The sequence below is a fragment of the Rosa rugosa genome, chromosome 6, assembly GCF_958449725.1.
Source record: "Rosa rugosa chromosome 6, drRosRugo1.1, whole genome shotgun sequence".
Lineage (NCBI taxonomy): Eukaryota > Viridiplantae > Streptophyta > Magnoliopsida > Rosales > Rosaceae > Rosa > Rosa rugosa.
Genome location: NC_084825.1, coordinates 50,754,490 through 50,770,313, shown reverse-complemented (window position 1 = coordinate 50,770,313; position 15,824 = coordinate 50,754,490). Strand labels below are relative to the sequence as shown.

The 15,824-nt window shown below is 38.0% G+C and overlaps 2 protein-coding genes across 3 annotated transcripts; both read left to right on the top strand.

Annotated features, from left to right (window-relative positions):
* The first annotated feature begins 1,532 nt into the window (after positions 1–1,532).
* On the top strand, positions 1,533–6,062 carry LOC133714730 (MADS-box protein AGL42-like). 2 transcript variants are annotated; one of them, XM_062140977.1, is made up of 9 exons: positions 1,533–1,659; positions 1,780–1,837; positions 1,954–2,135; positions 3,916–3,997; positions 5,041–5,132; positions 5,205–5,304; positions 5,381–5,416; positions 5,514–5,555; positions 5,638–6,062. In XM_062140977.1, the coding sequence occupies exons 3-9, from the start codon at positions 1,954–1,956 to the stop codon at positions 5,803–5,805; spliced, it is 702 nt and encodes a 233-aa protein (XP_061996961.1). In that variant the 5' UTR covers positions 1,533–1,659; positions 1,780–1,837; the 3' UTR covers positions 5,806–6,062. The 2 variants fall into 2 exon arrangements, with proteins under 2 accessions (XP_061996961.1, XP_061996962.1); XM_062140978.1 differs by lacking the exon at positions 1,533–1,659 and having other exon boundaries at positions 1,666–1,837; positions 5,041–5,102.
* A 5,045-nt stretch (positions 6,063–11,107) lies between these two features.
* LOC133718309 (uncharacterized) lies at positions 11,108–14,269 on the top strand. The gene is made up of 4 exons (XM_062145118.1): positions 11,108–11,564; positions 11,650–11,741; positions 11,897–12,940; positions 13,048–14,269. Exons 1-4 carry the CDS (start codon positions 11,381–11,383, stop codon positions 13,738–13,740), a joined length of 2,013 nt encoding a protein of 670 aa, XP_062001102.1. The 5' UTR covers positions 11,108–11,380; the 3' UTR covers positions 13,741–14,269.
* The last annotated feature ends 1,555 nt before the right edge of the window (positions 14,270–15,824 follow it).

Below are 15,824 nucleotides of genomic sequence, written 5' to 3'. Positions count from 1 at the left end.
TAAAGATTTTGAGGATAATGGAATGGGATTCTTACAGTGAAAAGATCATTGTCTTTGAGACGGGTTATCTGAATGTTTTGTTTTGGTTTGATTGTTGGCCACTTTGGTGTTGCTGTCCTGGAATGGAATCAGCTTCTCTTCTCTCTCCCATCTTCCTCTTCCTTGTTTCTGTTTCAGCCATACGACTATTCTTTTCTCTCGTTCACCATCTTTTATGGGCTATTTGAGCTTGGGCTTAATGGGCCGAGCAGGCATAATTTTTTTGGGTGAATAGCATGCAATCATGCATCATACTTCACCATCAATTAGAGTATTAAATAAATATATTTCACTATCTACTTATTCCATTCAAGCATTTTGTGTTATTGCACCACTATGGATTGTAAATGGATTCACCACTTTATTTGACTAAATCATTTGACTAAATTGTCTCATCTTATTCCCTTTAGCTGCATCTTTAGATATATAGCCTCACTTTTGTATAGTTCATGATTTTTAATTCTAGTATCAATGAGATAAATAAGGTTAAAGGTGAGAAATTTTTTTCTATTTTTGTTCTCGGGGAAGAGGGCCTTTGTTTAGGACCTCATCTACTATTGTAAGTCATCATTACACCAACTCTCAATGCATTATTTCACGGCATTTTAAAATGATATAGGGAATAAAATTTTATTCATTGTCCTAGGTTCGAGTCATCATGGGAGTAGGAGTGAAATCATTTGATCATCTTTAAAATATATATATATATATATATATATATATATAAGTACTTGTGTATAATAAAAATTTTAGGATAACACGATAAAAACAATATATAGTTTCTTTGTCTCGATCGGCCTACCTATCACTAATATATAATAATATAATATTTCGATTAAAAAGTAAAATTTCCTTAACAACATATTATAACTTGCAACAAACACCTTTGACCTTGCTAGACAGCCGATCTGAATATACTTTCATATATCTGTCTCCAGCAAATGGAAATGAATTTGGTTCTTCCTCGTATTCTCTTCCATGTTCTTGTGCCAAGAGCTCTTTCCTAAATATTGTGTTCTTTTTAAAGTCATTTTCTTTTGGGTCAATTTTTAAAGTCATTAGGTTCTGTGTTAATTTAAAAACACAACACAGAAAAAGTTAGAAAAAGAAGAACACAATTTGTACGCAAGCGGATTTTTTTTTTTTTTCTTTTGTCTTCATTCTCATTGATATGACGACTGGGCGCTGATCACAGACAGCAAGCTGGCACGCTCCTATTTTTTTCTCATTACGCACGCACGCACGTCATTGTACGATGTAAATTATTAGATGTTTCATTAATCCAATAGACAGCCAGCTGGGACGCTTCTATTGGTCCCTCAGCTGGGACGTTTCATATTGACCATTTAAATTTGGAAAAGCGAAAGAGAAAGATCTAAAAATATCTTTCTTCACCTGACCGTTGAGAGTTTGTGTGTGTGTTTTTTTTTTTTTTTTTTTAAATATTTGCCAATTTTTTTTTTAAATGAGAGGTTCGAGCATCCTTTTGAATTGTTTATTCCATTCTTTCTCTTTTTTGTGGGGTAGGCACTTGCAAAGCAGAGAAAGACATGGTAAATAATGGAAGGAGGTATTGAATGAATATGGAAATAAAGGTTTGTGTGGCCTCAGATTAAAGAGGTTGGTACAACATCGGCACTTCTACTATCGGATAAAACTATAAAACGTTGTTTCATCTTCACTGCTCATCTATTTCTAGGGTTTCTGATCTGTTTTTCCATATCTGTGAAAATTGAGCAGTCCTTTGTTAGCTTACTGGGTCCTTGGTTTCTGTTTTCAGAAACGTAAAGTTGACAAGGTTTAGGTTCTAACTCGATCTTCTTCTTTCTTTCTTTTTTTTCTAAGTACTTCCTTTATCAATTTTTGGAAGAGTTTAAGGATCTGATCAATGGTGATGTTGTGATGTGTGTATAGATGGTGAGAGGGAAGATTGAGGTGAAAAGAATCGAAAATGCGACAAGCAGGCAGGTAACCTTTTCGAAACGTCGAAACGGGCTGCTGAAGAAGGCTTTTGAGCTTTCGGTTCTTTGCGATGCCGAAGTTGCAGTCATCATCTTTTCTCCGAAGGGCAGGCTCTATGAGTTTTCTAGCTCTGAGTACGTTTCATATTTATTATATCTAAATTATTCTTGAAACTTAAAGCCCCTAGAAATTACTCTTAAATAATAAATTATTCTCAGAAGATCGAACAAAAACTTCAAATAGATATAGATATAAACTTTTGCGCGTACTAAGCACGAAAGTTATATATGGGCTTGTTCCAAGATCTAGCCCCCGGCCACTTCCACTTGTTATCTTCAGTAATTGTGTTGTACTTTGTATTTGAGGGTTGCAGTACTGTGATGTTCAGTAGCTAGTGCACTTCCAGTAGATCAAGTACATATGAGTAGATGCAATAGAACTGGTTAAGTTGTAATTTTTCTATATACTTTCTGGCCCCCTTTTCCTTTAATTCTGTTCTATGTACTCTCTATTTTCCCCCTTAATTTCACTTGCTATTCCAGCGGTTAACAGTTGTTTTTTTTTTTTTTTTTTTATGAGAATTTGACATCACCAGCTGTAAATTCAATTAATGCATTTGTTAGTACTGATTTTTTTTTTTCTTCTTCTTCTCTTTTTAAAACGAGGATCAAAGGATATCACTCCTACCCCCATGGTGACTCGAACCCATGACTTCGTCATTAGGTAGTAGGTGCTCTAACCACTGAGCTAACACCACTTCGTCAATTGTTAGTACTGATTTGCATGTGGTTATATTAATTAATTAAGATCAAGTACTATATAAGTATATATATAACTACCTCAAAAAAAAAAATATATATATATATATATCACATTAAAAGTAATTAAAGAATTCATATAGCACTTTGTTTACTAGCTACAGTGCATGGTATAATGAGATTTGAAGGAGCATTATGTCATGTCTGCTAAACTCAATTGTCTAGATTTTATGTAGTACTGCTAAACTAGGTTTCATGCTTTCAACTCGTCATTTCTTCATATAATACCAGTTCATGACCGGTATAAAGTCTTAATTCGTCTTGACGTCTAGCTATGTGGTTAAGCTCTGGTTATCTATGCACAAATCTTGTCCCAAAAAAATTATATAAATTCATCATTTCACGGACCACTTTCTACACGTGCAGCCCTTATGCTGAAAGTTTTAGCTTGGGTCTTTGAGTTTCCGTAGTCAATAATACCACCTTGTACTTTTGCCACATATGCTATGTTTTGCATAAATCTTTATAACCAATAACCAGTACTTTCTCATGAGTCATGACTAGCTAGTTCATCATCATCCCTATAACCGATATAGGTTACTCACTAAAAGGAAACATGATAAAAATTGAGCTGCAGCTCTAAAGTTTATATGCATTCATGTGTAAGAACATCCTTTTATATGCACATTTTTAGCTAGCTTTCTATTTATTTAGAAGAAGAAAATCAACCCTTCAGGGCCAAATTTTGACCCCCTATGAGCAACTTTTGACCCTTTTGACACATTACTTCATCAAAAGATGCTAGATGCTTATTTGGTATTTCTGTACTCGAGTCTTTATATATTTTAACCTTCTTTTGTTTCTTAATCTTCATATTAGATTGATATACGTCTACTACGTTGTCTTATTTCTTATTAGCTTATTAGTTATTAACTAATATAGTAATTTTTAGTAGATGTATAATTGAAAGTCTTGTTTTTGGTAGAATGATTTTTGTATGCATGTTAGGATATGGATTTATAGTAATACTAATTGTTGTTTTCTGGGTATATTTGTTATTATCATGTAGCAAAGGAAATTATATTTTTTGTTGCAGTTGATTGATTTATCAGCTTTATTTGATTTTTCCATTTTGTGTTTTGGATGGATGGATCAGCATACAAAAGACTATAAAAAAATACCATAAACATGCAAAAGGTGCGCTAACCAACACTACTGAAGTGGAACAGTATATGCAGGTAAGAACCTCTCCACATCTTTTCTGAGTTTGAACATCTACCAAAGGTCATTTTACATTTAGTTAATTACTTACTTATATAAGACCTTTTTTATATGATTAATTTAGTCTTTGGTAACTTGGTAATCCAAGACAATGTCCAAGACCATGTTACAACGGGAGGATAGTATTACCTTTTTCTTTTAATTTGAGTGGTATATTTACACACATCAAGTCATAAAACTTTATCTAAAACCCCTCAAAGCTAATTGAAAGGGGAGCCAGAAGCATAACCAATTAGTAATGCTTCATTGTATACAGAAATTAGACATAGATTTACATAGCGGGTAAATTAGTATTTGTAAACTATTATTTGTGAAGGTGTTTGGTTGATACTGTATGTGATGCTTCAAATCCACATGGAGAGCTATAGGGTACTTTATTAATGTGACTCTAAAAATTTTAATGTAACTTCAGCTTAAAAGTCTCCAAGATTACAACATTTTTGTTGGATATCAGCGAAAGCGTGAATATTGATAACTAATCTTCGAGAGGGAGATATGGTGCATAAATGACACACAATATGGGAGATGTACATCGCAAAGGCATTTACAGAGTTCTTAGAGAGAGATATGAAGGAGATTCTCAAAATACCTAGTAGTAAAGTTATTATGATAATACTTCTATAAAATACTCTACACAATTTACTCAACTAGACTAGTCTACTTTTATAGGCCTACACTAGACAATGTCATAAATATGACAATTACAACGGACATAAGTATTAGACCGTTACAATAACCTTAAACATTTCTAACTCGCATAACCTATGAAGCCACTAGTTGTCACCATTTTTTTCACCGTAACTCTCAACATTATTCTAAATTAATTTTATTTTTCAACAATTTTCAATCCTAAAATGATAGATATCTCTAACACAAATTGACCGAGATGGATTAGGATTTGTAATGACTGTATCCAACTGTCCATATGCTTTTTCATTTTGTTAGACAAATTATTTGTGTCACCTGTTTTCAACTGATAGTAAATATCGTGCAAATATAGCAATTGAAGGATGAATCAGCTGACATGGCCAAGAAGATCGAGACCCTAGAAGCTTCTCAACGGTTTATGACTTACTTTGATCTTCATCTCATGTACATTTGCACTCACATCTAACATTCCATTAAGAGTAGGTTTTCCTAAAGTCTAAAATTTATATCTCTCAGGAGGCTTTTGGGACATGACTTGGATCCTTGCTCTTCTGAAGAAGTCAATCAGATGAGTAGCCAGCTCGAGCGAAGCTTGCGCATTGTACGAGAGAGAAAGGTAACCTGCGTCTTTCTTTTCCTGCCCATTTTCTTCAACCAGAGATACCTAACTTGGAAGTGTTAGCTTCCTTCAGGATCAGCTATTCACGGAGCAGATACTAAAAGCAAAGGTATACTCAATGCCACAAACTATAAGTTGATGCTTGTTTTAGTTTTGTGGTGCTTCAGTTCTGATACCATCTATCATAATTTGTGCCCTAAAACCAGGAGAGGCTCCTCTTAGAAGAGAATGCAAAACTACACACAGAGGTGAGTCAATTGCTTAACATACAGATAAACATGACTCTGATTCATTCTTGTCTGCACTAATTGATATGATATTCTTAATCAGTGTGGTGCAAGGCCTTGTCAGAAACCTTTAGTTCAAGAAAAAGGAGTTGGGGCAGCAAGTTATAACTGGATGGATAGTAGTCAAAGTAGCAGCAGCCAAACAATTAATAATTCAGATCAGGTAGAGACTAGATTGTTCATCGGACCGCCAGTGATGCGCTGTGAATAATATATAGCACAGTTGTGTTACGTACGTTCTGAAAGCCAACACCACCATCTCGGCTGATATTGGACATGTGCAAGGAAATAAATAATATTGCTCTGTCTTCGAGCAAATCCTATTTGATATATATGTATTTGACTGATGTAGAAGACCAGAAGTCCTGCCAGTTGCATGTATCTGATTAATGTTAGTGTATATCCAAGACTTTTACATTTCAAAACTATTCTGAAATCTAAATGCAATATTGATGAAGGTTTAGTCAAGTTTGCATCTTGTTTAAGTTTTCTTCACACTGGCACCTAAAGTTAGGCCTGGCATTTGAACCCGTTACCCGTAAACCCGCACGAAACCCGCACGCTAAAAGCCCGCACGAACCCGTCCAATTATTAATCCGTGCTGAAAAAAACCCGCACGCCAAAAACCCATAAATTAACGGGCCGGGCCGTGCCAAACCCGCTAAGCCCATTGGAACCCGTTAAATCATTTCTCAAAATTGAAACTCTTTCTACTCTGCTCTCTTTCAGCAATCCGAGGTATCCAACAATGACTTCGAGATAGCCGACTAGCCTCCGCCCTACGTCTCTCTTCTTCATCCACAATTTTAGAGCAAGAGAGATCTGAGCTGGGATTGGAATTTGGAAACAAGTTCTGAAACAAGGTACCTTCATCAGTTCATGTTCGTCTTCTGCGAAAGAAATCTGAGCTGAGATATTCTGTCTTTATTGCTTTGATAATTTGATTAATCCGCTTCTGGGTTTTATTTGTTAAGGTTGCTTTGATTAATCCGCTTCTGGCTTCATTCGTGATCTGGGTTTTATTTCTGCAATCTCATTTGCATTGTATTCAATTTGGGTCTGTTTATTGATTGAAGATTACTGAGGTGATTAGCTAATTGACATTCTGCATACCATGTTGGGTTTTCAATAGTGGGTATGTCACGTTTTTGCTTCAATTGCTTTGGTTGGAATGGTTTTGGTGTTATGGGACTTTGATCAATTGCTTTGATCACATTGGGTTTTAATTTGTGTTTCTGAGTGTGCCTTGCTTGATGGGTATGTGCTGCTACAGAGTGTTTTGAGTTGTATAAAGTTTTTGTTTCTCTTGTTCTGGTTGTTTTGGCATAGTTAGCTAAAGAGTATTATGGGTTTCGGGTTTGGGTTCGGTATGTTCAGAATGAATGAATGATAGTATAACCTGGCAACCTGCATACCATGTTGGATATTAACCAAAACGATGGTTTTGCTTTGTTTTTAGGGAGAGAAGTTCGGAGAAGGAAGTAAAGGAAGAAGAAAGAAGCAGGGAAGATCCATGATTATGATGAGAGAGAGGTTACTGGGCACAATAGAAGAAACAGCAGAGGGTCTATTAATTGAGTTTGAAAAAAAAGTAACAATAAAAAAAAATTAAAAAAAACTGCTTTTGGGCTTACGGGTTTGCGGGTTTCAATGGGTTTGAAAGGAAAAAAAAAAAATTTATTCACGGGTCTTAACGGGTTCCAACGGATAACCCGCAAACCCGTCGAGTTTAGCCCGTAAAACCCGTTAAGCTAACGGGTTCTTACCGGGTCGGCCCGTTAAGAACCCGACCCGTTAATAACCCGCACGGTACCCGCACTATACCCGCACGTTGCCAGGCCTACCTAAAGTCTTGAAATAATGAAGAGTAACATGCCAGTTGAATTGTAAAATCGATCTGAGACCTACTTTAGATCTTACATGTCAATCTCCAGAACTCGTTTTAATTCTTTAATGTTTAGATAAAAAGAGGTGATAGTTACCCCATGAAAAGTGCAAAGCGCTGTATAGTTATGGTGCAAGTGTAATTAACTCAATTCATGTATTTGGACTGACTCAAATTCAAGCTCAAACACTAATTGGGCTTCATGTATTACTTCAATTGGGGATTTTCACTTTAGCGTCTTTTGGTTTTTGGATTGATTTGAATTTGCTTTGAATGAGTTCTATTATTGTTCTGTGCAGAACTGCAGACTGGAAACTGAAGACTGACGACAATCCTTTATTCATTTGTTCTGGTGTGAAGACTATGATTCACCTAAAATTGTTGACATCAATATTATCCTATAGGGATAGGATATTAGGATCGACCTGTACACTAAGGTAAATACAAAGATGTTGGAACTTGGTTTTTCTCATTTGCAGTCTGATACGTATAATTTGGTAATTGAAAGTAGCTTGTGCATGGAGGAAAATAAATTTTGGGGAGTGAGTCTCTTTTCTTCTCTCTCTCTCAATAATGTGTTACAAACAGCATGGTTTTGGCATGCAAAAAATTGAAATAGGATGGGACCTGTCATTCTTTTTAAGTCTCTAGCACATTATCAATCTCTTCCTTTCCCATATTCAATAATGTAGCTGCTTATGTTTGTCCCTGTATTTCAAATCGTCTCAATATGTCCAGACAACCCAGAAAAGTCCCTACTCCACCCTTTTGATCAGTGCAACTCTAAGCCCACCAGACGCTCCTCTCTTCACCCTTATTTCCCATTTGGGCCAATTATCTTGAAATGACTTTTCACAAACCCAGAACAAACTTACCGATTTTTATTTTTTATTTTTTTATTTTTACAATTTTACCTTTTCACTTTTCTGATCTTAGTCGACCTCTTGTCCACCGGAAACACCTCCGAGATAGCCTCCAGAACAAACTTCCCGGATCCACACGCACACTCCGTCAAAGCCAAAGAGATTTGCGCCCTCAGAGCCTCCAACTTCTTCTTCCTCCCAGTCACAAACCTCCAGAACCTCCCCAAATCCACCTTCAAGTACAGTATCCGCACCACGGCGCGTAGAACTCAACTAGCACGAACCTGTTCTTCTTGATCGTCTCGCTGAAGTTCGCCCCCTTTCAAAAGAAATTAAAGACGACGTCCTTCTCGTCAACCTTCGGCTTCTTGTATGCCTCCTGATCGCCCTCCTCGAAATCGGAGAAGTCGTCGGCATCGTCGTAGTTCTCGCCATTGAATTGGTCTGAATCTGGATAGTGCTGCCGTCATGGCCCTGCTCAGTCGGCTCTTCGAGGAAGCTGAGATCCTCCTCGTCGTCCTTGCAGCGGGGTTGAGTGGCATCGTGTAATTTTTTATTTTTCGGAGCTCAGTATCGTCTTTTTACGGTTAAATGGGTTGAGTGGGAATAGTGGGGTAAGTGAGAGCACTTGGGCTGAAGTATGGTTTTTTGTTGTTGTTGGTACACATGGGGCAATCAGCCCGAACAGAAAACCAAGAACCAGCCAGCACTTCTGGCCTTAAACCCTCTAGCTCTAGGAGCTGAAGTTTTGGGTATTGAGGTCAGTGTCCCTAATTAATATCTGAATTGAATACTCTATATTTGAACATACCCAAATTACACATTATATGAATGACGAAATTGTTTTACATGTTGCTCACACGAAAGCATCTAAATGTACGACGAGAACACAATAACACATGTGGTTTGCTAGAATATATGGGAGCAATCCGTACATTCGAGACGACGAGATCTTATGTTCAAATCCGTAATTTTTTCTTTAATATCTCTAATTATCGAGAAAATAATATAATTCAAATTGCAGTATTACAATGCAGAAAACCCAAGTGTCATGTCAAGGAAAGAACAGGAGCATTTGAGGTTTAATTCAACCCACATACTTGTGGTCCCCTAATACATATACATGTTACACACCACCCCATCGATGTGATCTGCGCTGGAAGGTTAAGCAAAACTCAGGCTCCGAAAAATCTCAGTCCAAGTGGGATCCTCATCTCTCATCTCTTTCACTGTACTACTGCATGAATTAGTTTCGGGGTCCATAGCATATGCAATTATGTATGTATATATGCATGGTTTAATTTGTCCAGCTGTCCTCTAATGCATTTCCATGTCGGAAGAGAGATTTGTCACGCAGTGGCCGGCCAGCCAGACGATCATGGATGCGTTTAGCTAGCTGCTAAAGGTCCTATGGGTCCGTTGTTTCCATCACTGAATGATTTCTGAAAGCAACTTCTGAGCTAGCTAGCTAATTGGAATTGCTGTCTTTTTTAGCTTAGCTTCTTTAATACCATCTGGATATATCTGTAACCAACTTAGCATAGGAATGTATATAAAAGGTAAACATTAGGGTAAAGAGAGGTTCCCATAGATGATAATTATACTTGGATGCTAGCTAGCTATAGCATTACTATTGAAGCGAGTATAATTAGATTTGAATAAGAGGGTATCTCACAGTTAATTATATAAATCTCAATGCATGTGAGGTAAATGTTATAAAACTGGGATGAGTAGTTAATAGATTATCTGTGTAAAATGCCGACAGTGAATTCAGTGCTATATTCATTAGTATTTAAACTTGTCAGTAATTCTGTTGATGCATAACTGCATAAGGTGGTTTAAATAGTGTTCTTGACTACTCGTGATAGTTTTTAATGTTTGACACATAACAGGTCAATAGTCCTTAGATAATCCTATACATTGTAACCTGATAGAAGAGCATATATATATGCTACACCAAAAAATTCAAAATTTGGATTTGGTTGCCAGGATGAGGAATATATGAACTGAGGTATGATAGCCATTCAATTATTGAATGGAATATATGAACTGAGGTATGATAGCCATTCAATTATTGAATCGAATTACATAGGTACATTCGATTTGAGCTTGACCCATTATAGTACTCTCCTTGGTGGCTTTGGTTGTGTTAGCTAGCTATATCCTATATATACGGCTATACCACCCCAAGTTAGAGGGGAAGAGTAATGAGGTTAACCATGGTTAAAGAGCATCAAATCAAAGTAGCTGCAGGTTAGTAACTGAAACTGAAATTGTAAGAGGTTAGATAGAATATTAAAACCAAAAGGGTCAAGTCGCAGATCCCCAATACACCTCGTATATCAAGACCCATAAATGGTGTGGTGTGTGAATCACTTTGACACTACTGTGATTCGAGCTCACTTACACCCACCTGGATATAAGATAGGTTAGGGTTGGATTAGAGAGAGAGAATGTCTCTCTTGCTGTATAATATAAGAGAGAGGTGCGTGGTCATATCGTCATCTTTTCCATTTCTTTACAGTTCTCCCTTCCCAATGTGAGATAGAGAAAAGAAAGAAAGAAAAGCAGAGGCTGATTCTTGGTTTTGAGTCTGGTAAAAGCTTGGGAGTGAGTGTCAAAAAACAACAAAAGATAAAAGGAGATAAAATTGAGTGTCTGTGAATGTGAATGTGAATGAAAGAGAGAGAGAAGATATAGTGATATACCCCAAGAGGGCCAAGACCTTCACTCACTCTTTTGCTTGCTGATGATATCTACTTGATTCCCTTGCTCAAAATAATTCCCTTGCTCAAAATCAAATGCTAGCTCTTATTTATGCTTCATGGATCCGCTTTTCTCGCTTCTTCACATCACATCAGCACAGCTAGCCCTTTCTCTCAAACATATGCAAAGTCAAGTCATAGTCTTTAATTATCTCTTTAAGACTGGCCCTTCTGTCATTTTCACTCTCATATATTGTTAGAGAAGATTTAGCCTTTACTCTAGGAACATCTTCCTTGTTCAAAAGGAGTGGTTTGCATAGCTTAGCGTTTGTTATGGGTTGGGGTGGAAGAGCCTCGAAGAGAGGTGGTGGAGATGGTGGAGGAGGGGAGAGAGACACCACCACTTCTGGTTGCATGTGTGCTCTTTTTCAGCTCTTCGATTTCCATCAACTTCAGTTCCCTAATTTACACCACCAACAACACTCTCTACGCCCAGAAGATCTCTCTCTCCCCAAAGGTAGGTCATCTTTCTTGCTCTTCTACTCTAAATATAGTATTCTTAAGGAAAGAAGGGGAGAAATTTTGATTGATATATGATTCAGGTGTTGAAGCACCAAGGAATAGCTTGGATTCATCTGAGGAAGGGACTTCATTGTCATCTATCACAAAAGAAGAAGAAAGTTTAAACAGTCCTGTAAGTTGTTGTAGCATAACATCATCATACTTTAGTTTGTTTCCCTTTTTTTGGATTTCTCACCCTTTTCTCTAACATTACAGAAAAGCAAGTGGTAATGATGAAGATAATGATATACGCAGGACTTAACCCAGGACCACTTTGTTTATATGCAGATTCTGAAAATCCAACAAATCAAAACAAGTGGAGGCACAGTATCAGATAGCAGCAGCTGCTCACCAGGAACAAAGACTCCAAGTCTAGTAGCAAGATTAATGGGTCTTGACCTTCTTCCTGAATCTCACTCACCCTCTTCTACTTCATCATTAACACCAAATCCTCGTTCCATTTCAAAGCCACATTTGAATCTACACCCTCTTCGGCCTTCTCGCCAACCCCTCCAAAACACCAAAGACTTCAAAGCAGCAAGTACTCGCTCGTTACCGGAGACTCCTAGAATATCATCTGCCAGAAGATCGGACGTTGATCACCACCACCGCCTTTCGCTTCAGATCAACAAAGAGAACATAGCCGTTGGCGAGGAGTTGGAGTTTTCTAGGCTGTCGTCTTTTAAAAGGAAGGAGCTGCTCAAGAGTATTATTGGAGACCATGAGAGTGGTAGGAGCCCGAGTCACTATGCTAGGCAAATCGTCAAACAGGTCAAGGAGACTGTGAGCAGGAAAATGGGATTGGTCGACGTCACAAATACCACAAGAAATGATCGAGACCTCCTCAATCACCAGCTCAAATTGAAAAAAGCTACGCAAGACGCAAATCCCGGAAAACCATCAACACCTTCTTCTTGCTCCCCAAGGCTCAGATTGTCGGAGGCCAAGACCATCAAACCACGCACCACCAATACTATAGCAACAACAACATCAACAACTTGCAAGGACCAAATTCAAGTTCTACCTCCAAAACCAAACAATGTCAAGGTTCAAGCCAAGCCAAAGCCTCAACCACTGCAAGAACAGAAGCCGCCTCAGGCCATATCAATTCAGAAGCGCCGAAGAATTGCTGACGATGGGTTTAGTCCTGCGAAATTGAAGAAGCAAGAAGAAGCCTTCGTTCGTCCATCAACGGCTCCCACAAGAGCTCAGCAGCAATGCAAGAAGACCCAACTCATCTCGAACAATCTTCTCAATCTCAACAATGTGCCTACTCTTCTTCCGATCAAGAAAGACCCTTCACCGCCGGCGACTAAACTCCCACAAAAACAGGTGACTTATTATATGCTTGTCAATTTACATATTGCTCGGTTTTTTATTCTAAATTATCTTTGCAAATTCCTAGTACTTATTATATGTTTCTGTGCGGGTTATCACAGTTATCTAGTTCCACGAGCCAGCAGCTGCAGAGTCAGTACAAACAAGATCAAGCCTCCTCCTCGAGCCTTGTGCTCGCTGCCCGAGGCAAAAACGACGACGTAGTACCAAACGGTCTCGCCGCCACCAGAACCACCGGTGGCGCTGGTGTTGTTGTTGGAATATCAGCAGATGTGCGCCAGTACGTCACGAGAATATTATGCCGTACTGGCATAGATAAAGACACACAAGTTTCGTTCACCAACTGGTTCTCTCCGTCCCACCCACTTGACCCCTCCATTTTTTACCACCTCGAAAACTCTTTCACCGCTTTTACCACAACTCACCCTAGCCAACTCGGCCTTAGGTGCAACCGGAAGCTAGTGTTCCATGTGGTGGACGATATTCTTGTCGAAATTTTGAGACCCTATCTCAACCTCAAGCCATGGGTTAGCTCAACTAGTGTTACAAAATTTGGTTACAAGGGATCGAAGTTGATCGACATTGTGTGCTACAAAATCCAGAGCTTTCCGGGCGCCGATTGCCGTGTTCTAGAGGACATCGACGCGTTGATCGACGAGGACTTGCCGGAGTCGAAGGTGCAAAGTGTAATGGCTTTGTCTTTTGAAGAAGAAGGAGAGGGGGTGGTGAGGGAGATAGAGGAGGACATATTGGACACTCTAGTGCACGAAGCGGCTATGTGCCTATGGTTTTGAATTCCCTGAAACGACGGCGTAACGGTGCATGGGAGCGCATCATTAGAGACCAGAGCTAGACCAGGGTGCATGGGGTGCAGGGGGGGGTCACATGGGTGGTTCACGTGATGAGATGCTATTCGTCCGGGGGTGCTCGGTGGTGGTGGGGCCCGCGTGCAGATTGGGACCTGTAAAGTGGGCGAGAGGGCGACACGTCTGGTCTCGGAGGACCGACAGGGGTGGCAGAGAGCCGCAGAGGAATCCATTCCCTTCTTCTCGATCTCTAGCCTTTTGTAATTTGTAAATTGCTGCTTAGCTTTCGAAATTATATATGTATTCTTTGGGTTATCAAAGTACGTACATCTCATTAGTAAGTGCGTACATCTCATATGTAATATACTTGGTATAAATATATATGTGTGGTATAGTACGGACTCACTGTTGTATTAGTGGTGGAAGGGGGGGTGTGTCGAACTCGCATGTATTCAAATTTCTAAATGATGACATTGATATATCATTTCCTAGCATGTCTAAGTACGAAATTAGAATTATTATGATTTGTAAGTTCATTCGTATTTAATATTACAGAAAACAGTATATATGTGTCTCACTTTAAGAAAATAATGAGTTTCTAAATTCATTTATGAATTAGATAAAAAAGATTGATTTTATTTTTACCAAGCTAAGTAAACACGTGAAGCACTCTTTTTAAACTTGCAAATTATACAACACCAAAAACATGAAGCAACAAAAAAATTGTATTATGACTTTGATTTTTAATAATATCAATTCATATTCAAAAAAAAAAAACTTACAAATTATTTTTGTAATTAGAATTTTTGTTTTATGAATTAGCATTCAAAGAAGAATACTGCTTAGCAGGTTATATGCATGAATGATCTTTCTATAGAGTGATCTTGACAACAAATGGTAAATTTTTGCTGAGTTTTACACTATAAATTGACAAATAATTAAATAGTGAAAGAAGAAGATTGCGAACAGCCTATTTCATCCATACAATGATGCAAACGTTGATCCATTAGTTTCTACACCATCTGACCATCCCATACAAAATATGGATGACATAACACTTGATGGATAAGTTTCATTTTCGAGGAAAAATAAAATAAGATAAATGCGTTTTTATTAGTTTAAATCTTCTGGGTTTCAGCACCAACCAGTAACCACTAACTAATATGTACCACTATATATATTTGGGATTGTAAAGGGTATATGCCATGAGAATCCTACAGGATTTGGTTGTTACACTGCATCTCATGGGAGTCTGAGCTTGAAAACTTATTAAAATCCTAACCAAACAACCTAATCCTGTTCTCCAAATTAGATGGTCATTTTGCGCAAAACCAGAACATATATGAATCTGGTGTGAATTCAGAAGCCAAATTGGATAGGAATAACTAATATACACCTAATCTCCTGGTTTTTACCAATGCCTAATTAACTGTTCTGTGTTTTAGCTTAGTGTGCTTAACATAGTTGTTCTCAGCATTAACAAGTTCATCCATGGAATAAACTGCAGGGAGTAGTGATCGATGATGTTAAAAAGCCTAATTCAACAAATTGTATCTGTGTAATTTTCCAAAGAAAAGTATAGCTAGTCATGCATGCAATCAAACTCTTTATGCATACTGACACTGCATACCAAAAACGTGTAAACAAGCAGAGATCGAGCAGTATGAACTCTCTCTCTCTATCTATTAATAATGAAACATTATTCTGTGTATGTTATATCATTACACGACATTGTCTACCAGAATCACATACATTGCCGTAACTGCATGTCAGGATGGCATGGCCTGAAAAGTCAGGCCTAAAAGATCGAGTATGGCCTTAAAAGTAAAGTGGAATGCTATAGCTAGCTAGCTTGTTAATTGGGAGCTGAAGAAGAAGAAGAAGAAGAAGAAGGGAGCTAGTCATACTGCAAAGCTAATAACAAGCACTACTCTCTGCATGCTTTCTTAGCTGTATATTATATCCAGCCGATCTCACATAACAGTTTAGAGGGACAGTGAGGCCAAATAGCATGGAGGGAATGAAAAGGACAATAATCTAGATTATAGGGACCTAATTGCAAAGATTCCCAC

Excerpts from the sequence above, each read along its gene's own strand:
- LOC133714730 (XM_062140977.1), top strand. The coding sequence starts at position 1,954 with ATGGTGAGAGGGAAGATTGAGGTGAAAAGAATCGAAAATGCGACAAGC. Across the intron at positions 2,136-3,915 it reads TATGAGTTTTCTAGCTCTGA|CATACAAAAGACTATAAAAA; the intron begins GTACGTTTCATA and ends TGGATGGATCAG. Across the intron at positions 5,305-5,380 it reads GCATTGTACGAGAGAGAAAG|GATCAGCTATTCACGGAGCA; the intron begins GTAACCTGCGTC and ends AGCTTCCTTCAG.
- LOC133718309 (XM_062145118.1), top strand. The coding sequence starts at position 11,381 with ATGGGTTGGGGTGGAAGAGCCTCGAAGAGAGGTGGTGGAGATGGTGGA. Across the intron at positions 11,742-11,896 it reads AAGAAAGTTTAAACAGTCCT|ATTCTGAAAATCCAACAAAT; the intron begins GTAAGTTGTTGT and ends GTTTATATGCAG. Across the intron at positions 12,941-13,047 it reads CTAAACTCCCACAAAAACAG|TTATCTAGTTCCACGAGCCA; the intron begins GTGACTTATTAT and ends GGGTTATCACAG.